We start from the raw sequence: 27,435 nt of genomic DNA on the forward strand, positions 1-27,435 counted from the left end.
AGCTATTTGCTAAGCTGTCCCAATGTATCAACCAGGCACTTCTTGAAGATTGTCAAGGTTTCTGCTTCAACTACATGTTTTAGTCATTTGTTTTAGATTCTCAAAGCTCTTTGTGTAAAGAAGTGCTTCCTGGCTTTATTCCTAAATGCACCTACTGTTAATTTCCACTGGCGTCCTTGAGTATGTGATTCCCTGTTTAGCTGAAAGAATTCTCCTGAATCTGTTTTATCAATGCCTTTGAGAATTTTGAAGTCTGTGCAGTTTCTTCTGCTCGAGACTAAACAAGTTTAATTCTCTGAGCCTGTCAGATTAGAACTGACTCCTTAAGTTCTGCGATGCACTTGGTTGCTCTGCTCTGCACAGCTTTAGGTGCTACTATGTCTTTCTTGTAGTGTTGTGACCAGACCTGCACACAATACATCAGGTGTGGTGTCACCAGTGTATTAAGTAGTCTGAACATAGCATCCCTTGACTAATATTCAACTCTTTTTACAGTATAACCAAACATATTATTTACATTTTAAATTGTGTCTGTGCATTGCTAAGGTGATGAAAATGTTGTGTCAACATAAACCCATAAATCATTTTCAGAAGTTGCTTCCTGTAGGACTGTTTCCTATCTTGTATTTATAACTGATGTTCCTTTTGCCCACGTACTGTTCCTTTTTCTACATTAAACTACATTTTCTAAGCGTTCTGCCAGTTCTGAAGCTTTTCCAAGTGTTTTTGTACTGTTTTTGCTGCCTTCTTGGTGTCTGCAATTCCTCTAAGTTAAGTGTCATCTGTGAATTTCACAAGTTTACTAACTATACCAGAATTAATGTCATTAATATAAATCAGAAAACATAATGGCCCAAGGACAAACCCCTGAGGTATTTCACTGATGACTAAACCCCACACGGAGCATTCTGCTCTTATCTGTACACTTTGTTTAACCAACTTGAGGGCTCATGTGGAAAACATTTTTTTTTTCTGTTTATAAGTTTAGTGTGACTTTACTGGTCAATCCAATGCTCGTTTCCTTAACATTAATAAAGTGATAAGGAAAACTTGTCAGATATGGAGACATTTATCAGAAGCAAAACTCCTTTTGTGTGCCCATGCCAAAGTAAACCTTAATGTTTAAACTTTCGTAGTTCATATTATGGTAGTAGGTAGATTGAATTTTGATTCAGAGGTGAATAAAAATTAATACGTTTGTGACATCTGACATTTCAAAGCTTTGGGGAACACCCTTCAACAGCCTTTATATAACAGTATTAAAAATATGTATCTCATGTTCTTGAACTTGTTTGGCTGTAGAATCTTCTTTATAATCAAGATTGAATCATTACCTGTTTCTGGCAGATTGAGCGGCAGCTCTTTGAGGACACAGTGAAAACACTGAATGGTTTCTATACTGAGGCGGAGAAGATCGGCGGGCAGTCATACCTGGAGGGCTGTTTGGCTTGCACTACAGCGTACATCATTTTCCTGTGCATGGAGACACGCTATGAGAAGGTAAATTGACAGGTTTTCATAGATTAAGAAGCTTTTTCATTAATGAGACAGATTTCAAATTTGGCAGAGCTGGTTCCCATAGATTTTGCTTTTTGGGAATTTGCACTTTAGTTTTAACAAATATGAATTGATTCTGTGGGATGTGTCATGGCCGCATAGTGGTTAGTGCTGGTGAGTTATAATTCCAATCATTTCAGGTTTGAATGCTGCACCTGTTTGCTATCCATGTACAGTTTGCTTGTTTTCTTTGTGTGGGTGTTCTCCATCCTTTCCTTTACCAAAAACCCATGATTGGACTAGTGTTATGTCTCACTTATGTACTAGCTGTGCCACCCAAGATGAGCCAAAGTCTAAATAATCAAAGTGGACATCAGCGTTAACATTTGCAGTGCACCATGAAATGCATGTGTCTCTGATATATGCTATTTGGTATGGGATTCGCAAAGGCAGAGTTAATGTTTGTGATGCGCCATCTATCGGAATGACAAATGCAATGCATTTTATTACAAAAATTATTTGTGATGTACAATCTGAATGGAAGGGACATAGCATCCGGACGGACACACAGACTCACACAGACAGTTATCCTTTTAGTAAGGAGGACTGGACTAAATGAGTTGTGAAAACTGATGACCTGGTGGATATCTATTTAAAAATAATGTGTTTTTTACTCCAGCTCCTCAAGTTTTTCTTTCATTTCCACAAGGTATGCAGGTTAGGTTATTTGGCAACTTTGTTTGAATGACCGAATGAATGTCTCCTGCAATGGGCTGGCATCCTGTCTAGGTTTGGGTGTTGGGATCTGATTCTTGCATCCTTAAATTGGATGGAATGGATGATGCCATGTGAACACTAATGATCTGCTATACTGTGTAGCAGATATGCCCTTTGTCCACCTCTCGGACCCTCAGGTACCACTCCAAACACGATGTAAAAGCACAATAACTATTTATTTTACAGTTATCACGTGCACAAAGCATCCTCCACTCCACACTATTCATACAATTAACAATTCTCTCTCAATAACCAATCATCCTCGCCCATACACTTCGCCCTCTTACCTCCCAGCTCAGCTCAGTGTACTGGGCTTCCCCGGAGCCCTTTATACCCCCTTACCTGGAAGTCGTTCCTGTCCAAACCCACAAGTCCTTATTCCTTCCCGGTCAGGGTAGTCAGTCCTTTTCTTCACCCTGGGAGCACGTCGCTTCTTCCTGTCACGTGACCATGACGTACTCCCAGGTTATAGGGCACATAAGAGCCCACTAGCCCCCCTACAGTGACTCCCGGTGGCCCCCAAGGTATCCAGCAGGGCTGTGTATAAAAACTACAAAGTCCATGAGGCCCTGCTGGAACTCGGGGCACGTTCCTCCTGTCCGGAGGGCTCCTCCTGGCGGCCTGGGGGTGGCGATCGGAGTCTGTAGCCGGCCGTCCATCACAACTGTCATGTGTAGCTTCTTTCTCCTTTGTTTTCTCCCGGCCATTTTCACTTAGCATACCAAGAAGTTTCACAACATTGATATAGTAATGTTGCTGTTTTAAAAATTAAGGAACATATTTAAATATGAAATAAAATGACTCACTTTATATGAATTATTCTGACTAAATATGCAGGGTGTACAACAATGAATGCTGAAGTGTATTGTGTGTTGTGGGCAGTAGAACTGTGCAGCAATTTATGTATGTTTGTAAATATTAGTTTGCCATACTTTTAATTTTATACTTAAGAATTATACCTTTCTTTATCTCGTTTACTATTTGGTAAAGCTGGAATATCCAATCATCCATTTATTTTAGGAACCCAGTTATTTCCATTATGAGTATAGGGTGTGTGGTTGCCTATGCTGTCAGGACCCTGAATTATATCAAGAAGATTCATAATAATTCATTTTTGTGGAAGACTAGATATGTCAGCATTTTCAAATTATATCCTTGAAACAGTTTCGGAGTCAGAAGCAAGGCTTTAAAGACTTGGGACATCATGTCATCTCCTCAGAGTGCTGCACTTTGATTCCTGTACTACCTTAAAGCTGAAGGCTTTGGTGTATAAATAATAATCGCAATGTACAGTCACTAAGTAAATTATTAGGAGCATTATCCATGCAATTATCTAATCAGACAATCATGTGGAAGCAGTGCAATGCATACCGTCTTGCAAATATGGGTCAAGAGTTTCACTTAATGTTCACATCAAACACCAGAATAAGTTAAAAATGTGAACAATAGCGACACAATATGAATGTGCAGCTGACAAACTGCATGATGCAATCATGTCAACATGGACCAGAATCGCAAGGAATGTTTCCAACATATTGTGGACTGCATGCCATGAGGAATTGAGGCTGCTTTAATAGAAAGTGTAGGACCTACCTAGTATTACTATAGTGGCCCTAATTATTAGGTAAACGAGTGGAAATAAAAATAGTCTATAACATAAATAAGATGGGCTACCCAATAACTTATTTCAAGCAGGTTACAATACTTGCAGATTTCTATCCCAATTTCCTCATGTTAGACACGTTCATGAAATCAATGATTTAATGTGACAAGGAAATCTGCTAAATCTCTTTGACTTGTAAATGGGTTTCCAGAGAGCACATGTTTCTGGTTCCCACTTGGAACCGGGATTTTTTAGCTCTACATTATTCTCTGTGGGTATATTTTCTGTGACTGGAGCTTCTGTTTTGCTCTTCATACCTAGGCTCTCAGAGCCCCCGTTAAGTCATTTTACAGTTTGCCCCCATGTTCCCTTTTTGGCTTCTATTACCGTTCACTGCCTTCTTAAGCAGAATATTAATAGTTTCTCTCACTCATTTCTCTCCCCTGTGGCTGGCTCACTTGTAGTGCTGGCCTTCCTGGTTGTGCTCATCAATCCAATTAAGGTGTTTCAAATACCCAGTGAGTACTTGTATGCAACACTTACTCCATTAGTTAGAGAAAATGATCTTTTGCCACTTATTTCCTGTGATATGGTTTTTAAAACGCCATTTAAAATCTTCTGAGACTTACAGAGTGATGATGAACTTTAATGAAGCTCCTTATATTACAGCAGGTTTCTCAAATAATTGCAAGAGATGCCCCTAATTATGACATGCTAAAAAGAAGGATTAGAAAATGTAAATGCATAGCCGGCAATTAAATTATTTACAAGGGTTGTTCAATAAGTTTCTGCACTTTTATATTTTCGTTGGAAACGGTGAAGGTGTGAGGAGTAGTAATTAGGCATTAAAAAGTTGGTACCATGCTGAGAAAATTGCATCAAAAACGAATGTGAATATGTAGAAAATTCTTAATAAATAGAGATAAAAAAAAGTGCGGAAACTTCTTGACTGTAACTGTCTTTTCAGCCAGCCAGCCAATCGCTTACTGAACTTGGCATAGGACTTACCAGTAAAAGCAGAAACCAGTCCTGAGGAGGTGCCAGTCCATTGTAGGAAACACCCACACTCACTCATATGGCAGCAATGTAGTGGATTATTAATGTTACATGTCTTCTGGAGGAGCGGCACGGTGGCGCAGTGGTAGCGCTGCTGCCTCGCAGTTTGGAGACCTGGGTTCACTTCCCGTGTGCTCTCTGCGTAGAGTGCATGTTCTCCCCGTGCCTGCGTGGGTTTCCTCCGGGCGCTCCGGTTTCCTCCCACAGTCCAAAGACATGCAGGTTAGGTGGATTGGCGATTCTAAATTGGCCCTAGTGTGTGCTTGGTGTGTTTGTGTGTGTCCTGCGGTGGGTTGGCACCCTGCCCGGGATTGGTTCCTGCCTTGTGCCCTGTGTTGGCTGGGATTGGCTCCAACAGACCCCCGTGACCCTGTGTTTGGATTCAGCAGGTTGGAAAATGGATGGATGGATGTCTTCTGGATGTGGTGGTATAAGTGTAGGCAGGGGTAGGCAATGTCGGTCCTGGAGAGCCGTAGTGGCTGCAGGTTTTCATTCCAACTAAACTGCTTAATTAGAAACCAATCCTTGCCAATCTCAGACCTGATTTAGTTTTATGGCTTGTTAGTCTGCAATGTAAGGTTCTTACAGTATATCGTAGATTTTTTTCCTTTTCAAAGATATCATCCAAATGATCTGAAATCTAAAAAAGATAATTTTCGGTCTTTTACATTTTCTATTCAGTTTTTTATTAAATCAAACAGTACATGATGAACACACACAAGCTGCTGGCTGCTTTGTCATTTACATCTTATTATTAATAAAGAAGGAGCCATTAAAAAAGTGAATGCAGCAGTTTAAGATTGAAATAAGCAATGGGGGGGTGGGGAACTTAAACAAGCGAGACCACTAAAATGAAGCATCAAAATGTCACTTGAGCAGTAAGTGCTTCATCAGCAGTAATTGACTTCTCATTAAGAAACTGGGTTGGAGCAAAAACCTGCAGCCACTGTGGCTCTCCAGGACCGACATTGCCCACCCCAAGTGTAGGGTATTCTAAGGAAAACCACTTACAGACATGGGAGGACATGTAAACTCTACACAGAGATTGGCCGATCCCAAGATCTGGACTTAGTCTTGTGGAGCTATAAGGCAGCAGGTCCAAAGTAATTAGAAAATCAGCCATATCCATCCATTTAACAAGATTCCTTGTTGATGTCTTAATAGAGAGTGGCATGCTGCTTTTACATGAAAGCCTGAGGCAGCATGCCATCTCTTTCTATTCCTTATGACCAGACCTAGAGTCACAGGCTGAGCAGCCGAGGCAGTCTAGGGTGAAAAGTAAGGCCCATTATGGTGTGGCAGAGGGCATGTAGCTCCATGCCTCAGTGACCACCTCCAGTCCCAAGTTCACAAAGGATTTCTTTGTAGTGGGGGCAACTCTATCTGCATGAGAAACACAGACCAACCACTCCTTCATCACAGGACTCCTTCTGTGGATTTTTCATTGCTGTTTTTGGATGGCTGGTTTTGCACACAATAACACCATCCGGCCCTTCCCCCCCCACAAATCCACCTCACACAGACGGCCCTGAAGTTAACCTGGATCCCCAGAGCACGTCCACCCTTGGCAAGCCAAATGATTATTTAAGGATAGCTGTAAATCATTTCTCAAGTATTGAAATGGATTACAGTTATCTGAAAAGGCACTCCCTCACCAGTGGCATAACTCGTAACGGAAAGGCTCCTGGCCAAATGCACTATTATTGTTGGCCATTGTTGGTCTCATCTGACATGTGCTTAGTTTCATTTGAAATCGATACTCCATCCAACACTAATGAAGGACTGGAAAGTCAGCCTGAAATTAGGGAAGGAAAGAGAAATGTTTTACAATGATTTATTTTTTAAGCTTTTCAAAATTTCAAGAGCCCCAGGAGCCCAAACTGTCTCCCTAATGTTATAACATTGCTCCTCATTCACATTTCAGCTCAGCAGGCTTCAGGGTGGAGGCCCAGAATCCTGTGGTGGTCTGGCTTGTATTTCAACAGTAAAAAAATGTATATGAATCAGCAAGATAACAAGCAGACAAGGTCTAAATCGAATAATACTTTTAATTTCTACAGTACCTTTCCTATTTCTAAAGATCTTAATAAATATTTAAAAAGGATTAAGGGAAGGAACAATAGTTCAAAAACTGAATTCCAGCAAGTAATTCTTTTCAAAATCGAGTCTCAAAGAAATTTAATAAAAACAAAATACATTTCTGGGCAATACCAGATTGAGACTGTCATGGGCTCCCCAGAGTATCAAAATTCAGAAGCCCCCCCCCAACCTCTCTTTACTATTTGCTAAGTACACACATATCTCATACTGCGAACATCACATGTCAACAAAAAAATATTTAAACTTTATATTGTTTAAACTTCACCTTACTTTTTTGTTCATTTGTGTATTACAATGATTGTAACAAACACATTAGTGAGTCCAACATCTCATCTGCTTTCTCCTGATAGCACAGTTAACAACATTTTTAAAAGGTTTATGACACTTTGCAGCATATAATCATTTTAGGGAGTTAATTCCAAAGTTTGGGTGCATTAGAACTGTACATACAATCTCCAAAGGAATAACTTGAGAGCAACAAGTTTACTATCATCAGTGAATGGAGTGTGTGGACAGAATAAAACTGAGGCAGGAAGTTGCTGATGCAATCTGGTATAAGACCACCGAAAACCTTAGTGATTAACAAGTGCAATGGTGGCAGAGAAGACTGAACATGAAAAGCATTATGTGCTCAGTACTGTGACTCCTGAGACTCTCAGTAAAGCCACAATGCTCAGATGGAAATATAACAAGACCAGGGGCCCCATGTATAATGCATTGTGTAAAATTCATACTAAAATGTGGTGTATGGACAAAACTAGAAATGTGCGTATGCAAAAAAAATTCAGATGCAGAAAACCGTGTGTAAGCAAAATCCTACGCACTTTCCCTTTATAAATCCCAATCAACTTGACTTTTAACACACATCCATGCGCCTACAGCCCCATCCCAACTCCTTCCAGAATTTCACCTATTTGAATATGCAAATCAATATAAATAGCCTCTTCTGTTCAGCGCTTTGTTAAAAGACAACGACAAAAGCATGAGTAAAAAAGAAGAATTTCAGAGAATGTGAAATGGAGGACCTGCTTAGTGATGTGGAAGCAAGGAAAAATATAGTATTTGGTGGCTTAAACAGTGGTATAAGCAGCAAAAAGAAGTTGATTGAGTGGTACAGCATGGCAGAGGCACAAAAAAGTGACATGAAAAAGCGAGTCACAGCCTACTGTATGAGTGTCATATAGAAGTGTATTAGCGCAACAGAGAAGGAAAAAAAAATTAGGGACACAGTGAAGAAAAAAAATATCTCTGTTGAGATTAAAGTTGAAATGTCATCTTTAATCTCAAAATGTCAACTTTAATCTTATAATTTATTTTGTCATTAAAGTAGAATGTAGGCTACATCAAACCCCATTGTAACCAAGGTAGCATGTTAAATGGTTCATATTCTAAGTGTTCTTTGACCCAGTCGTTAATTGCTATGTGCTTCTTAAATGGGCTTTCTCTTACCCTGACAGGAGCGCTCAGGCAGCAATTGCCACACAGAATACATTACATTCATGATATTACAGCTCTCTGAATATTTTAGAATACTAAGATGTATACTTTTTATCATTTTCAAGAAGAAATGCATTAAGGCATATATTAAACATGTGTGGGCACGGTGGCACAGCAGTAGTGCTGCTGCTTCTCAGGAACGGGATCACGTACCTGGAGTTTCCTCCACGTGCTTTGGTTTCCTTCCAAAAGCATGTAGGTTAGGGGATTTGGTGATGCTAAATTGACACTATTAGCGTATATGTGTGCTGATATTCACCTTGCGATGAGCTGCTGCCCTCTCCAGAGATTGTTCTTCTTGTCTCATGTCTGATGCTTGCTGGGAAAAGTGCTTCAGATGTGTATTATATTACATAAGCATAACTTTTTTTCTTTATTTATGTGCTACAGTTTTTACAACATAACCCATCATTGTACAGTATATTTTTTGTAATTACTTCTGCATGCTGCCTAAATAATGAATCTGTTTTCATGCACCTTTATAACCCAGTTATTTACAGAAACCTGGTTTTAAAAATGCTATGTATCCCCTTAATATGGTTAGAATCTGAAATATCCATCTCTGAGAAACAGGGTTAACACACTGTTAAAGAATGGATGCTTGAGGGCGCTATTGCCCTGTGAAACCCAACAGACAGATGCAGACACAAGTTTAAAAGCACTAAGAAGTATTTTAATTTTCTTTTTAAATAGTGCCTCCAAAGCACCACAGCCACAATAAACACACAATGAATAAACACAACAAATTCTCTCCTTCTCTCCTTCCAGCAGCTCTGTTACACCCCCTCCTAACCTTGATATAGGTCTTGACCTGGAAGTGCTTTTCCTCTTCTGTTCACGTGACTTATCAGCACCTCCGGGTCAGATGGAGAATTACATTTTGCTTCAGCCCCCGAAGTACTTCTGTCCTTCCGTCCCCATGATTTGGGAGTACTTCTGGGCTAAATGGGAAATAGAAGTCCCCGTGTCTCCCTGTAGCATGACCTGGCGGCACCCACGGTACCCAGCAGGGCTGTGAAGCCGAACTCCATCTCCCATAGTGCCCTGCGGGAATCCGGGGCACCACTAAGCTGCAGGGAAGTCGCCATCTAGCGTCCTGGATGTGTCGGCCGGGTTGAACTGCCGGGCCGTCCATCACAACACATACTGTAGATTTCTCCCCAAGTAATACTGTTATGTGACTGTGTTAATCTTTAACCAGTTTACAGTTAAGGATTTCATAGTCTGAGGATATTTTTTGCTCTCTGCTTCACACATGTACCCATCATCCATGGGTAGAAAATGGTGAAAATATCAAAAGAGATCAATTTCCTGAGGCAAATGCTCAGTCACATTATTCCTTCTCCTGGTTGAAACAATCTGTCTCAGTATTTCAGAAATTGCTAGATTTATGTTGATGAGCTGAAAGTACAGCTCTAAACTCAGCAAGTCTTGTTAGACACAGGCTCAATGCTAGTTTTTGGATTCACATTGATTATATTTTATGTTTTTTTAACACATTTTTATGATGTTAGAGCATTTGGCCAAGGGAGTACAGTCATGCATGTAAATGCCGTTTTTTTAAAAGACCGGGTTAATGCCTTAACTGAGTTACTTGCCTTTTCCCATTTTTGTGTGTGCATGTAAATGCGCTCAATGTGGATTTTCCTCACACATTGCAGAAACATGTCTATTAAACAACACAGTGACTCTAAAGTTCAGAAAATTGAATTAGTGGTGGAACTATTTAAATTACAGCATTACTAATCTTAAAGGACAAATGGTGGTGCCTGGGGCTGCTCAACTCACTGATTATTCTGTGTCTTACCACCAGAAGGCAGTTGGCAAGGTTTGAACACAGTAAGGGTCATAACTAGAATAGGTACAAATTAGTAAAAGTCAAAAATGTGAAATACCAGCTAGACCATGAGAACATCTAGCAGACCACAACAATTTAGCAGTTGGTTTTTAGTTGTAAAAGTCTGGTAATCCTACTGCATCAGAACAGATTGTAGAACCGCCTGCTTGTAATGTCTAATTTTTGTTTTATAGTGCCCTTACCTACCCTACCAAATGTACTTTTCTTTCATGACCACAAGGCATTCTTCCAATGGAAAACCTTGATGTACAGTATGGTATCAATTTATCATATCTTCAATAACTAATAAAAGGTAATGACAATTATAAAGTGCTAAACAATTTTAAAGTAGACAACGGCTGAGAAAAATGTCTTGTACATGACAGTCATAAAGGAGACTTGGGTCTTTTGATGTGTGCAGCGAACTGCTGCTGCAAATGTTCATTCAGTACATAGTAGCCAGTGTGTTGTTCTACGCTGCAGTGTCCTGGGGAAGCAACTTGAGCTCAAAAGAAGCACAATGCTCCAACAAATTTAACAGGAAAGCCTGCTCCTTCACAGGGTGAACCTTGGGCACACTGAAAGCTGGCGTAGAAAAGAGGATGGTGGCAAAACTGAATGCCCTCATGAAAAATCCCCTTCATGAAGTGGTCTTTTGGAGCACTTTTAGCCCCAGGCTCAATCCACCACTTTGTGCCAAGAAGCACCTCTGGGGATCTTGTCTGCCCACTGCTATCAGGCAATTGCTTCCTCCCGATGTAAATTCATTTTGAAATATCTGCACAATATTTGCTTAGTTATTTATTTATTAGTTGATTGATTGATTGGGTGTATTATTTGACCTGTGAGTCTGTATCTTTGTTTTTCAACCTTAGCAGCTTATTCATAGATTTTATATGTGAATTAAAAAAAAAATGAAGGTGAGGAGGTAACTGGGTGGCACGGTGGGGCAATGGTTAGTGCTGCTGCTTCACATCCCTGCAGATGTTGGGCTGAATTCCAAGCCTGTGTAGATTTTGGATGCTCTCCCTATAGCTGGTTTTTATTCCACATCCTAAAGATGTACAGGTTGATTTTATTAGTCATACCATCTGATAGACGGGTGTATTTTGTAGGGCTGGATGCCACCTTGAACCTAATGTGGCTAGGGCAGACCCTACAATGCAATAATGGATTCAGGAAATAGATTGAATTTAAATTTTCAGAATGGTACAAAACTCAAGTGCCCTCAGTGGGCTAGCTCAGGCCCTGAGCATTGCACATTTTTAAACCTTGAGCGGAAATGCAGATACCTTCGCTGTTCAATATTCAGTTTTTAAAACATTTATGGTCTGGAATGTCTTCCGCAAATAAAAAGAATGCAGTTATTCACTTTCTCTGCATTTACATTGGAGAGATTAAGTCATCCTCTTTTTCCATCCTGCCAGTTTGAGAACAACAAGGAGTCTTCAAAAAAAACTGTTGACAGGGCCTTGTCTTTAAGTGTAGGCTCAATGAGTTACTTGGTTTACAAGAGACTATAATAAAGGGAAAAAGTAATGATATCTTTAGATGTCGGCGTGCAGCACAAGCTGTTATTTGCCATGTACTTTCAATAGTAACTGCGGCAAAGGCTTCAGGGCAGGACTGCAAGGCAAAGAAGTAATTTGGAGGTAGAAAATGAGCGGGTAGGCTTCTAAATAGGCAGCTGCTTGGAGCTATAATAGAGGAGCTATGCGGCTTGAATAGTTAGATAGAATAGATAACATAATAACTAAGAACCTCTGAAGAACCTCTGAATAGTGTAAAAAGGCTATTTTGCTGACACAATTTTGGTAATTCAACAAAGAAGACTTCTCCTTAGAAAAATGAAATTGTCAAACCTGCTTAGTCCAATTTAAGGTTGCAGGGAGTCAGAGCCTATCCCAGCTCTGTCAGGCTTAAGGCCGCAACCAATCCTGGACTCCATACCAGTCCATACTCACATCCACAAGGGGCCAAATCTTAAAAATCTCATTAACCTGATGCACCCTTCTTGGGGTGTGAGAAGAAAAAATCCATGTTATTTAAGCTATACTAGGGGGTTCCCCCCTGCTTGCTTCGCTCGCCAACCCCTCTGGCCTGTGCTACGCACCAGCCACTTTGTGTTTCTGCTGCTTGCATTGTGAAAAGGGGGGCTGAATGCACCCCAAGGAGAAACAGTGATACAATGGGAAACAAATGTTTTGTTTTTTTACCTCCTCTTTGCTCAATCAGCTGCTGACTTGCTGCTGCTACCTTGCCACGTGATCTGCATTTCTCACGGCGCTTAGAACATTTGAAAGCCTGTACAGCAGCTCTCCTACTCTTTGTCTTTTATTTCCAGTCTCAGGCATAGTTAAATCTCTTGGCACAATGTCTCGTCTTGCGGGACATGAGTTCTTGATATTTTTTAGTTTATCTGAAAATCTAACAACATCACATTAAAGTTTGATAAATTCTGAAAAGAATGATACCAAACATATATATACAGTCATATGAAAAATTTGTGAACCCCTCTCAGCCTGCATAATAATTTACTGTACTTTCAACAAAAAAGATAACAGTGGTATGTCTTTCATTTCCTAGGAACATCTGAGTATTGGGGTGTTTTCCGAACAAAGTGAAGCAGTATTTAGTTGTATGAAATTAAATCAAGTGTGAAAAACTGGCTGTGCAAAAATGTGGGTCCCCTTGTAATTTTGCTGATTTGAATGCATGTAACTGCTCAATACGGATTACTTGCAACACCAAATTAGTTGGATTAGCTCGTTAAGCCTTGAACTTCATAGACAGGTGTGTCCAATCATGAGATATAAAGGTATTTAAGGTGGTCAATTGCAAGTTGTGCTTCCCTTTGACTCTCCTCTGAAGAGTGACAGCATGGGATCCTCAAAGCAACTCTCAAAAGATCTGAAAACAAAGATTGTTCAGTATCATGGTTTAGGGGAAGGCTACAAAAACCTATCTAAGAGGTTTAAACTGTCAGTTTCAACTGTAAGGAATGTAATCAGGAAATGGAAGGCCACCGGCACAGTTGCTGTTTAACCCAGGTCTGACAGGCCAAGAAAAATACAGGAGCGACATATGCGTAGGATTGTGAGAATGGTTACAGACAACCCACAGATCACCTCCAAAGACCTGCAAGAACATCTTGCTGCAGATGGTGTATCTGTACATCGTTCTACAATTCAGCACAATTTGCACAAAGAACAGCTGTATGGCAGGGTGATGAGAAAGAAGCCCTTTCTGCACTCACACCACAAACAGAATTGCTTGTTGTTTGCAAATACTGATTTAGACAAGCCAGATTCATTTTGGAACAAAGTGCTTTGGACTGATGAGACAAAAATTGAGTTATTTGGTCATAACAAAAAGTGCTTTGCATGGCGGAAGAAGAACACCGCATTCTAAGAAAAACACCTGCTACCTACTGTCAAATTTAGTGGAGGTTCCATCATGTTGAGGGGCTGTGTGGCTAGTCCAAGGACTGGGGCCCTTGTTAAAGTCGAGGGTCGGATGAATTCAACCCAATATCAACAAATTCTTCAGGATAATGTTTAAGCATTAATCACAAAGTTGAAGGTACTCAGGGGTTGGATATTCCAACAAGACAATGACACCAAAACACAGTTCGAAATCTACAAAGGCATTCATGCAAAGGGAGAAGTACAATGTTCTGGAATGGCCATCACAGTCCCCTGACTTGAATAGCATCGAAAATCTATGGGATGATTTGAAGCAGGCTGTCCATGCTCGGCAGCCATCAAAATTTAACTGAACTGGAGAAATTTTGTATGGAAGAATGGTCAAAAATACCTCCATCCAGAATCCAGACACTCATCAAAGGCTATAGGAGGTGTCTAGAGGCTGTTATATTTGCAAAAGGAGGCTCAACTAAGTATTGATGTAATATCTCTGTTGGAGTGCCCAAATGTATGCACCTGTCTAATTTTGTTATGATGCATATTGCATATTTTCTGTTAATCCAATAAATTTAATGTCACTGCTGAAATACTACTGTCTCCATAAGGCATGTCCTATATTAAAAGGAAGTTGCTACTTTGAAAGCTCAGCCAATGATAAACAAAAATCCAAAGAATTTGGACAGAAATTTGGTTCCCAAACTTTTTCATATGACCATGTAGGTTTTAAAATAAGTCCAATTTAAAGCATGACAAAAAACGTCACATAAAAATGTCACATGAAATTGTTGCACTTTTAGGCTTTGGATTTTATATATATAGTAGAGAGAGTAGATAACTCACTATATAACTCAGTTATATAGTGCACTAGTGAGGCCTCTTCTGGAGTACTGTTAACAGCTTTGTCCAGACGAGTGACTAAGCTGCTTCAGGAATCAAGATGTATAAGCTATGAGGAGAGATGAAGGAGCTGAACCTTTTCGGTTTAAGCAAATAGTAATTACGATGTGACTTTTTTTTGTGAAGTGTTTCAAATTATAACATGAATCAGTACAGTTGATTCTTGGTGTTACTTTTGTAAGGGATGGCTGGAAGCCCAATCTGGCTGTGACACCAAATAGACAGAAGGATGGCAGAAGGCAGCTTCTTTCGGGCACTGCCTCCCCCAGAATGCTAGATAGCAGCTCCCCTGGGCTGCAGCAGTGCCCTTGATTCCCATAGGGCATCATAGGACTTGGAATGCTTTACCTCAGCCCTGTTGGGCACCGTGAGTGCCACCAGAGGGCACTGCAAAGACTAAGGAGCCATATGGCATGGAATTTCCACCTTACCCAGAAGTGCTTACAGACCATGTGGGCAGAAGAGGAGAAGCACTTCCAGGTTGGCCAATATAAGAGCACTTGCCAGCCTCACAGAGGTGAGCCAGAATTGCAACAAGGTGGACAAAGCTTGTTGGAGGAGGAGTGGATGTGAAGAGAATGAAAAAAGAGAGAGAGAGAGAAAAGGAAGGAGAAGAGAAGGATAGTGCAGTGTGCTGTAGACTGTGCTGCTGGTTGCTTTGTACTGTGCTGTTGTAGGGAGCGAGGGAGAAGAGCTCCCCCCCTATAAATAAACGTGTGTACTGCTGAACATGGGCTCTGTGTCTGTTGTGTCCGGGGTCTGAGGAGTTGTACGCCCACTGATGGTCACACTTTAAAATAAATTATTCAAAAAGAGCACAGAGACGCAGTTAGAAACCTGTTAAAACAGTAAATTTTATACAAATTTTCGAATTTGACTATGGAACCAAAAACTTGGAACATGCTTAGATGCTGCCACTTCTAGTAAAGTTTTCACCATTGTCAGTTTTGCTTCCTTTGAAATACATTTAAAGGGATATCATACTCACAATATTGTCCTTCTGCAAAACAAACAGGATTAGTTACTTAGAGTGTATGTGGAGTTTGGATTTTTTGGAATAACTACCTTATTAAAAATACGGACAGTACTGAGTAGACATCTTAGATTGCCCAATTTAATTATTTATTAACTTATTTTTTAAATTATTTTTAAACCTAGTTTTCTGGTCAATAGGTAAGTGTATAATGTAACAACATTATATAACATAATAATAAACACATGGAAACACGGATACAGTGAAATGTGACAAAAAAAAGTGCATTTAAAGCAAATCGTTTTGTGTGACCTTTTGCAGAATTGTTTTGATACACTACTGTACAATTTATTTATTGTACTCTTGTGTAATTTTTTCCAGGTTTCTTTCAGGTGTGACCAGTAGAGACCGTTGCAGTATCCCAAATCCAAAACACAACCTCATAGACACAAGTCTCAGTTTTACATAAAAGGATTCATTACAAATAATTACTTCTACAAAGAACTCTTTATGGTACTGGCAACAAGCACAATACAAAAAACAATTTCTTTCTTCTTTTCCTTCCTCCATTCTTCCTAGGTGAGCTTTGCCCCCTTCCACCCAAATTGAACTTGAGGCTGAGGCTCTGATACTAGGGCATAGCCCTTTGAAAGCACTTCCGGATCAAATGGAAACCTCACAAAGTAGGGATCACAGATCCCTGCATTACCCCCTGGGGGGGGGGGGGAAGGCTGCCCCAGGGGACTACAGTTTCTACCATGCTTTGCAGGCGTATGTACAGGTAGCATTGCCCGTCAGAGGAGGATGTAGCTATGACAGTTTGTCTCTGCTTGTCCTTCCATCACACTGGCCTCCCGGCCGGGTACTGTTAATTGCTGAGCCGATTATTGTTAATGGCTGAGGCAGGGCCATGTTCATCTTCCATCTTGTGCCTCCAACATATTAGTAAACCCTGATCCATCCCGACCAGGACGCCTGCCCATTTGCCCTGTCACACAGGATTTGACTTATTTTGACTTTGGCTGTTTTTTGTACTTTTCCTTCTCAAAGTGATTCTATACAGTTTAATTTCTGTGAATCCTGGGGCACTGAAGCGGCTATTTGTTAGTGTTGTATTTGTCCAAGTGCGTCATAATTGTGTTTACAGTGTGTTTGTGGTCATTTTCATGCTGAAAGATGAAATTTATGCGAATAGGCCATTTTCATGAGTATACTGTACACCCTGATGCATTAACATCTGTTTATATTTCTCACCTGTTGGCACACCAAACCATTACATACCTCTGACCGTTCTTTGCAGAGAGCTGCTGACAGGCATCAATGCAGTGCCTTTGTAAACTAAAAATGTGTAATGTGGTCTCGTCAACTTCTTAAGACATTTTGTTACCAGTTGTCTCTCCATACTTTACAAAGTTTCTTGTACTGCATGTAGCTGCTCATGAAAGTTTTCTCCTGGTACAGATGAGACCACGCTCCGACTGATGTTTGAAGAGTATTTATTTGCTCTCTCTTTTTTACAGCTGTCAAACACCGTGAAAAACTAAAATAAAATAAAGCTAGTTAATTAAACAATAATTGAGTTACACAGGTGTAAGGATAACAAAATTAAAGCATACGGTGTGCACCATCTGACCAGAAATTCGGGAGTCTTTATTATAGTCTTTCTGATACCGCACTCATTTCCATGTTATTAAAACAAAACACCTTTCTTCAGCTTAGCGTCCATTATGTGTCTCACTATGTGCATTTCCTCTCCACCAATGAACCTGATCACATGACCACAGCCCCCTTCTCTTCAGACCAACTTTGTATACTTACGTACAAATACATTGAGATCAAAAATAAATAAAATAAAGCAGCACTTGAAAAGAAAGTATTATCTACACATTCAAGTATCAAATTTACATATACACACACATATATTTTGCGACAGCTACACTGTAATTACATGTTGTCTTTTCACCAGAATGGTTTCCTAGCTGAAAAATGCCTTATGAGAATATTTCATTTAAGACTTCATCACAAGGTCAAAGCAAGTACTTGGTGCCAGATGACTCTGGCATATGCTGAGCAAGTACTTCACTAGCTTTCCTTCTGTCCCTTAAGGAAATGATTTTTAAGTACTGCTCATCAGATGCAGACAGCTTTTTGGGTCTTCCAGTGCATTTTCCATCTTCAATTTGCCCGGCTTTTCTAAATTTCTTTAACACAACTTGAAATTCTAGGTTGTTGTGATATTGCTCCCTAATGATAGCCTTGCTGACACTTTTTTGTCAAAGCATGTTACCTTAGCCATTTCCGCACACACCAGTACTCATAGTTTCCATTCTGTATGTTGATTTATTTGTTAAATTGCACCACTTGCCCACCTGGTTCAACTAACCACTACCTCATTCATTTGAATCAGGTGTACTGTTGATGGACTTTAACAAATACATGGAAAGGCTGAGGTGCTTCAAGAAGAGGCTTGGAAACAGGCCTGTTTTGTTCCAGCCAAAATGTTTGAATCGGTCACTTCATTATGGTGAAACAAAAAGATAGTCATGGACATTAGCAGTGGTTGAAACACATAAAACCAAACTGCTCCTCCTGTATGGTGGTCTCTTCCCTAAGTCTTCTTTCTATAACCCTTTCCCAAATTTTTATTGTGTGTGACATCTGCTTTATCCCTGTATACTTTCCACAATCTTGACTATCACCCTTCTCCTTATAAATGGGTACAATCACACTGTTCCTCCATTCTTCTTGTATTCTCTCCTGTTCATAGATCTTCTGCATTAGATCCGACAACACATCTGCTCCCTCTTCTCCTAAGCTCTTCCACACTTACACTGGTATTTCATCTGGTTCTATTGACGTTCCATTTTTCATTCTTTTCACTGCCTCCTTTACTTTCTCCCTCTTTATTCTTGGTACTAGCCCATCATTTGGTACTTCATCCACAAATCCCCAAAATTCAACGCCTTTTCAAAGTACCTCTTCTATCTATTCTTGGTCCTATCATACTCATTTAAGACCACACCTTGGTCATATTTCGTATGCTTTATGTGACTTAAATTCTTTTCAGCCTTGTTCCTAGTTTTTGCTATTCCAAAAATAATTTTTTCTCCCTCTTTTGTCTCCGAATTTTTCATACAGCTCCTCCACAGCTTGTGCCATGGCTCTTGCCACTGCCCTCTTTGCCTCATTCCTTGTCTCCTTTACATTTCTGTATCTTCCTTCTTCCCTAATTGGTACCATGTCTTCTTTGCCTCCTTTTTATTATTTATCACGTCTTGTACGTCTCTGTTCCACCACCATATCTGTTTGTCCCCAGTTGGGCTCCTTTCTGTCGTCCTACCCAACACTTCTTCACCCGCTCTTTGCTCTTCTTTTCCCACCAATTCTCCACACCCTTAAATGCCTGTGCTTCATTTAAAACTTTCTTCCTGAACCTGTTCCAAAGCTATTCCTCTTTTAATCTCCACCAGTTTATCCTTGGTGTTATTTGCTCTGGTATTATTCTCCTGTTGATTCTGATCTCCCAGTCCATTACCACCAGTTTATTCTGCACTGTTACACTTTTTTTAAATCTTTCAAATGAGATCTTCTGCACATTACAAAGTCTATTTGGCTTTCCCTTCCTCCACTACTGAAAGTCACAAGCTAATTTACTTTCTTTTCAAAAAATGTTTTAACTAGTGCCAAATCAGCTGCCATGCCAAACTATCTTCTCTACTCTACTCTTTCCCTCATGACCATTTAGATCATCACCAACAATAACCTTTCCACTTTCTAGTACTGCTCTAAGCTCTTCATCCATTTGTGCCCAGAAAATGGCCTTCTCCTCTTCCCCACAGCTCACTTCAGGAGCATATGCATAAATGACATTAACTACAGTCTCACAAAGGCCCAGCTTGACACATGTCACCCTATTACTCCTCCTATTCACATTAACAAGACTATTTTTTTGTTTTTTGAATACTACTATACCTACACCATTTCTCCCTTGCTCATTTACTCCACTGTACAACAACTTAAAGCCTCCTCCCAATTCTCTTGTAGTATTTCCCTTTTATCTACAAACACACAAGACTCCCACTTTCCTATTTGTAATCAAATCTGTCGACTCTCTTCCTACCCCAGTCATTGCCTTAACATTCAGTGTCCACACTATTACCTTTAACTTACAGTTTCCTTTCCTCTCCACTGTCTTCTTCTTTTGCTTCTTCTGGAATAACTTCTTTAACTGAGCCCACCCTTGGACTGACAGCACTTGCTCACTTTCCACAGGGGTCAGGCGAGGCCCAGTGAGTCACCTGCGGAGTACACCCTAACATTTTCTGAAGCTTATTTGATTGATTCCATCATTAAGGTATTGGCTGAACTTTTACAGCCGAATGCCCTTCCTGGCACTATCTTCTCTATCTATTTGGGCTTGGGACCAGCACCAACTTGAGCTGGTTTTCCCCCCAGCGGTTAGATTTCACAATGTACTTCTGCCTAGTGGCTCTAACTATGGGCAGTATTGTGGTACAGTAGTCAGTACAGCTCTCTCCCAGTGATTGTTTAATGCATAAAATAGCTTAAAAATGGATGAATGGTTTATAACAATTACAGGTATGTTATAAGCAAGTAAGCTATGTTGGGTAGCTACTCCGAGTTTCTATATTTAGCATTAGAATTTTGGTTTTAGCAACAGAGTCATTGATTTGTGTTATTGTAAGAGCCATTTGCTAGTTATTTAAGTTATATTAAATTGAATTGAATTGGTATATTCTAACTACTTCTAGCCTCTCTGACTATACATTATACTCAGTTAGTGACCTTCCTTGCCATGTGTAAGGCGTTGAGGGCACACAGTTTTAAACCATGCCTTACGTGTTAAGTAACATGAAAGACAACGTGCTCTATTGGATTTGCAGTGCTGTACGTTTAAAGCGTACTGAAGAAGAAGTAAAGCATCTTTCAGTATAGGAACAACTAAAGTTTGACAAGAAAAGCTAAGTTTAGAGAAGATACATTTTTTCCTAATTTTTTGCCTTTTATTCTACGTGTGCAACAACCTTTATTCTTTATTCTTGTGTGAACGATTTGCTTTGAATTTTCACTAAATCTTTTAAAACTAACTTTTGGACTGAGAGATTTCTTTTGGCACATGTTTTACCCGTGCTTGATCCTGCCTTACAGTTACAGTTATGTTTAAAGACTTTCATTCATCTCCTAGTCCTTCATTAAATCAGGTTGTCCAGTCCGCTCACACTTGAAGTACATTAAGTAAGTGTGAACAGCTGTGCTTAACTTAATGTGCGACTCATAAATCATCGGTTAAATAAACACACATAAGCATGACAGTCAAAGCTCAAATAGTCTATGGCACAGGTAAACTACATGCTTGTACAGTACAAACATGGTGCGTGTTCACCTGAAACTGTTAGAAAGCAGCTGTCTTGTCTGTTGACTTCAGTGAAACAAAGTGAATTAAATCCACTTCATTACGTGAGCTTCAAACCATGTGGCTTTGAAGGAATATGCCAAAAACACACCTCAGTTATTTTCAGACCTCACCCAAGGCTCCCAATGGGACAGCTGCTTATAGCATTGAAGAGGGTGCGGTGCAATACCCCCTTCTGGCATGAGAAGAATAGCCTGGCAGCAGGACCAGGTATTTCAGTATTTTATTGAAATATATTTGCCTCCTTCATTTCATGGACCTTTGAAAGGCGTGGCTGATTTATGGCTATCAACTTTTTAGGTGAGGCTTAGCTGTACTAAACTGTACTCTCGCACCAACACCAGCCCATCACTCCTGGTTCTGCTTGTTTAAATGGTTTTGATGCTTCCAAAAGTAAGTGTAGTTTACAGCAACAACCAATATACATTTTAAAGAACAGACCATGCTCTTTCAGGGACTGAAACCCAACCTGCTGGCCTGTGGTTGTAAATGCAGTTCCTTGTCTGCTCCTTATTTAAGCAAAGGAAGAAACACAACAATAGATAAAAATTAAGATGAAATCACAAGACCATAATACAGCTAGCAACATGCTAGGCCATCTCAAAAAAATAAGAGAAAGGCTCAGGCAATATTATAGTCCATCCACTGCATCATCAGCATAAGTTCAGGAAGTCAAAATTAATCATCTTCTGTCATTTATGATGTATGGAATGTATGTTTCAGAGCCCACTGTGCCAAACAAAATGCAGTGTAATAATTCACTGATTCATTCGATTGTTTTGTGAACATATTTTATCTTTTTGTTGACAACTTAGGTCTATATTCTTTTTTTTTTTGCTGTGTATACTGAAATGTATGGCATGGTAGCACAGCAGTCAGGGTTGATGTTTCATCATTCCATTAAAGTCGAGAATTAGAGAAGTTTTTATGTTTTTCTCCCTCATCCCAAAGGCATGCAGGTTAGGCAGATTGGCGATTTTAATTTGCCCAGCTAGGAACACATATGGGCGTGTGTGAGAGTGCCCTGTGATGGACAGACAAACCAACTAGGGTTATTAACTATCTTGCACCAAATTCTGCCAGGATAAGCTTTGGCTCCATGCAATCTCAAAATTTTGTTATGTGAATTCTAAAATGAACAGATGGATGGATGGGTAAATCCTTCTCAACAGAAATGAGAGTTGAAATGGCAGGCACAGTTGGGCCAGTGTATAGAGTAGGACAAAAAGAGAGTCAGCAGGTAAATGATTTGAGGCTACAATGGCGAATTGCACCCTTGAGATGGTTATTTTAGCTGTATTTATGTCAGCCTTTATGACTGTGCAGCTTGTAAACACCATAATACGTGAAGTGGGGAGGAAGGGGCAGAGGTCTGTTAAAATACATATGTGACACTGTCTTGTAAAAATCATGGACATGGACACTTTTGTTTTATTTTGGAGGTTGACATGTTGTCCCGATCCCTCATTTATCTCCCCCACAGGGACTCCATATTTCTCCTCATGAATGACTGTGAGACCTGTGATAGACGGGTGTCCTGTTCAGGTATTTGCTACCACAAAACTGAACTGGGTAAAATGGACTCAAAAATAGATCCTGGGATTGATAGATTTTGCACATAAAAGGGCCACAGAGAACCAAAGGCCACCCAATGTTCATTTATAAAGCCATGCAAATCTCAGTGTCTGCATTAAGATACAGAAGTATGTAGAGAGGAGTTACAAGGATACAGAGAGAGTTTATATATGCCAGATTCTGATCAAGTCCTCTCCCTGGAGCAATGGGATAGTAGTGTTGACAACTATGCCACCATACCAAAGCTCTATATATCCATCTATCTGAATCTCTGTAGTTTAGAGTTATGCAGCTCCAGTATGAGCAGGTTATGTGCTCAGAGTAAGGGAGTGTGCCAGTGGTGCAGTTTAAAGACATTGCTTTGGTTTCACAAGTCCATCTCAATTAAGAAAATGGTCAAAGATTTTCTGCTGGCTTCAGGCTGACTGCAGTGTTCTTGGGTCTACCAACAGGTGCTGAAGAAGATCTCCAGATACATTCAGGAACAAAATGAGAAGATTTATGCTCCACGAGGCCTGCTCATCACAGACCCCATTGAGAGGGGCATGAGAGTGGTATCCTTTTCAAAGCTGACAGATTTGAAAGTTGGGTAAATGTGTTGTCTAAGTTTGTTTTTCCTTTTGTAGGAATAATTGCATTCATTAAATCAAATATATTAATATATGAGAGAGCAGATGAATTAAGGGATTAAAGCTGTGAGTTTCAGATGCTCATGCAAATCTGGAATGGTTGTTCATCACTACAGTACGCCCAGGATAAATCTGTTTTCAAAAAATATTGTGACATTATGCAACATCCTAAAAACATACTTTGAAATTAAAAGTTGCTCATAGGTCACCTCCTGGTGTCGATGGAATCCCTGACACATCATGTAGTCACAGGTCAGAAGGCAGAAAGTCATTTATGCCTCACATGCTAGGAATAAAAAAATAAAAAAAAAAACGTACATACTCCCCCAAAATTCCACCACAAGACCTCGAATCAGGGGGCTACCACCATGTTTTTTTCTCCTCTTTATTTTTTCTTTTATGATACATCTACCCACAGTGTGCTCTCTACCTGATTTACTTTTAGTTTTTAAATCCAGATCTGATTACTTACATTTTACATTTACATTTATTTGCTTACTAGATGCTTCTATCCAAAAGAGGTCAGAACAAAATACAAGCCAGTTACAATAGCTAGGTTACAAACCTAATAACTAATATCATTGAGAAATTCGCCAAACAAGAAAGCCTTAAAATGCTTCTTAAACACAATGAGGGAGTCAGAATTTGAAATTTATCTGGGCAGTAGCTAGGAAAAAGTCTGGATTGAGATTTGATGCCATGCAGAGGTGGTATCACTAGACGCCATTCATCTACAGACCTGAGTGGTCAAGAAGGAGCACAGGCCCACACAAGTGCCTCCATCAATGATTTTAACTTAGCATGTGTGACTATAGGAAGCCAATGTATTAATGTAAAATGAGGACTGGCATGTGCCTGCCTTGGCCAGTTCAACGATTGACATAGTGCTACATTTTGAATCATCTGCAACATCTTGGTAACAAGGGAGATATGGAGTAATCCAGACATGGCAGCACCAAAACCTGGGCCAGGATATGTGTCGAATACTCTGTCAGATACAGTCTGATCTTACAGATTTTGTATAGAGTGAATCTGCAAACAATCTGATTTAGAGGCAACAGTAGCATGATTCCTGAAGGACAGCTAGCCATTGTTCACCACCCCAAGTTTACATACAGACTTGGCTTTTGTGTTAGTGATAATGAGCCAAGATGAACAGAGATATGCTGCTGAATAACAGAACATTTGGGATAACAAGGAGGTCTTTCTTTGCCAGGTTGAGCTGGAGATGGTGTTCCTTCATGATACTAAATGTTACATGTTTTTACTTTGCTTTCGCACATGTGGTTTGAGTGACTAACACTCTGGCTTATCCCAAAAGGCCTATGACTGACTCCTGGATCCCCAGACATCAATGAATCCTTTCTAAAAGATTAGCTATGTCCAGAAGATAAGGTCTAGGCTAACAATTTCCTTGGGACTATTGGCCCCTCCTTTTATGTACAGGTTCCATCACTTTGCAAAGATATTCTGTTAATGAAAAACCTTTTGTAAGGTGAACTTCCATAGAGCAAACATTAAAAACTATTAATTTAAGAAGAAAAAAAATGTAAGCATTCCCTGGGCTCAATAAATCATCCCATTCTTGCTCAAATAATACCAAAATACATGAAAATGGACACAGATAATGTTAAGTCATCAAAACATACCCAAATACGACAATTTGTCTTCATTAAATATGGTTTAATAAAACTGTTCACCTATGCTTTATCACTTTAGGGTTCACACTGAAAGAAATGTGGTTTGGGTATTTCTTTTTTCAAACTAGTTCATTTTCTTGGTGCCAGGATGCTCAAAATAATGCAAGAAGATATGTGAACAATACTTATGCCAAGATGACTGAACCATTGCATGTGAACACACAGTCTGCTGTTGGACTGACTGAGGCTATGATTGGGCATCACCAAGATGCGGCTCCGCTCTGTGCTGCAGGCTGCTGCTATGTGTGCTTGAAACAGCTGTGAAGACGATCCGATATTACAACAGGCCGTTCAAAGTTGAAAACTGCCCCAGATTCGATCTTCATAAAAGTGAAAATTCTAATTTACTGTGTTTCATAAAACAAAAGGGGGTATTAAACAACTTTCTTTATATACACCAATTTTTACTGCAAGCTGCCAGGTTGACTTCTCAGTCATTCATGCTTAGCATCTTATTTACTATATATTTAAACAAGGCCATCCAGGGAGAACTGACATCTAGAGTTGTGTTTGTTGCTGTCCCTTGTCTTACACCTCTGTTTACATTCGGCTTATTTAGGATTTTTAACATTATTCTTAATGCTCTGAATTTTTGTTTCTTCCTACCGTTTTGTTTTTAGAATGTTGTCTACCTGTGTTCTGGAGCATTTTACTGTCTAACCATTAAACCTTACTGTCTAGTTTTTTGGGACTCTGCATTCAAAAATGTGCCTCTCCTATTGCCGAATCTTGTTGAGGTTTCAAGGATGCTTTTTGGACTTCCCTTGATAGCAGCATGTAGAAAGCCAATGTTAATGTGACTGCAAAACATATTATGGTGCTAGCACTGTAGGTATCCCTCCAGTATTGTATTTGGGAATCGTGAAAGAGAGTTTACTGGTATTAGCCACATAAAGCCACTCATTTAGTATTTACTATCTTTAGTTAGTCTGTTTAATCCCTCAGAGATATCATCACTTTGAATTCTGATATTTGTTTGTCTGTTGGCACCATTCAGGAAATCAAAGCCCACTATTTTTGTCATTATATGAGATTACTGAAGATATGCAATGCCTCTATGGCAATGACTTAAGCCCTGACTTAACTAGTGGCTGCAAATTTTTATTCGAACTGGTTTCACAATCAAGTGATTTCTTGCAACTCTAGTGATGTACAGAAATTACATTTCTTGGCTTATTCAGAAGTCAAATTTGATAGGCCAATTATCAAATGCAGAATACCTTTTTTATTTATTTATGTTTTTACCATTGCAGAAGAGATCAGTTAAATCAGTTTAACTTTTGAATTATATTCTTCTGCATATACTGTCTTTACACTTGTTAGATGTAGGAAAGGAAAGTGAATCCAGGGACTGTCATAATAATGTAGGAAGGAGTAGAGATTTAACTCTGTTAATCAATCATTGGTCCTTCCATTCGGCGATACCGGTAACTGGTTAAATAATTTCATTAAGGCTCCTACTTTACCTTAATTTTCTCTATTGTAGGAGGCAGTGGCGGGCCGTTAGGTCCTGCAAGGCCTTCTCTGCTGGCCTAAAAAAATATCTGAATCACAAACTGATGTTAATTATATTTTGTCCATGAATACTTATTAAATAATTCCAAATAGTCTGTCCGCTTCCTTTCATAGCTTTTCCGATGGTTGTGCTGCGCCTGCTTCCAGACATGTATTTTCGTATGAAAGCATTTAACCAATCACATTTCAGCCATCATTTGTTGCCAGGCAGGGTCAAAGTCAAAGAAGTCTGCCCAGAGGCCTTCACAATCCGTTCTGCAGGCCCTCTAACACAAAATAAATGTTGATTAAACTGTTGCTTCAACCAATCAGATTTTGAGTTGGTTTCATTAGGGTACTCTAGCAGGCGTACAGCAACGTTACCGTATTCAGACCTGTTGATTGGATAGGATGGTGCGGATGGTGTAATAGAAAAATCTGAATGAGAGCATCATGGGGCAGCTGTACACATTGGTATGTTTGGCGGTGACCATTCCCGTGTCCACTGCTTCTGTCGAGCGGACATTTTCAGCCCTAAAGCGAATTAAAACTTATGCCAGAAATACGACAGGGCAGGTTCGACTTTCAGCATTAGCTTCGCTGGCGATAGAAAGGGACTTAATGATGGAACTGAAGCGCACGGATAATCTGTACGACAGAGTAATTGAACTGTTTTTGAGGAAAGAGAGGAGAATGGATTTTGTTTACAAATAATCCGAATTTTTGGTGAGTAAAATGTTGCCTAAATAATATTGCAAGTTTATGAGTTATTATTGATGTTTTTTATGTGTGTCGCGGGCTGTAGCTGCAGTAGAAAGGAACTTGTTCACCCCTGGTTTGTCTATTCAATAAAGGCATTTATTGTGGCTACAGGAGTTATCTATCTGCGATGCAATGGCTCTTTATACTGTATTTCTTCATATTAAGATGGTTTTTATAAC

General features: G+C 39.7%; 1 protein-coding gene across 3 annotated transcripts in view; it reads left to right on the forward strand.

Annotated features, from left to right (window-relative positions):
* Positions 1 to 27,435, forward strand: part of LOC114647125 (golgin subfamily A member 7B) — a 157,774-nt gene that overhangs the window by 65,937 nt on the left and 64,402 nt on the right. For 2 of the 3 annotated variants that reach the window (XM_028795658.2, XM_051922951.1), the window contains exons 3-4: positions 1,348 to 1,500; positions 23,124 to 23,225. In XM_028795658.2, coding sequence (XP_028651491.1) covers positions 1,348 to 1,500; positions 23,124 to 23,225 — 255 coding nt within the window. The remainder of the gene's footprint in view (positions 1 to 1,347; positions 1,501 to 23,123; positions 23,226 to 27,435) is intronic. The other variant, XM_051922952.1, reaches the window with a different exon arrangement.

This window comes from Erpetoichthys calabaricus, chromosome 2, assembly GCF_900747795.2.
Source record: "Erpetoichthys calabaricus chromosome 2, fErpCal1.3, whole genome shotgun sequence".
Taxonomy (NCBI): domain Eukaryota; kingdom Metazoa; phylum Chordata; class Cladistia; order Polypteriformes; family Polypteridae; genus Erpetoichthys; species Erpetoichthys calabaricus.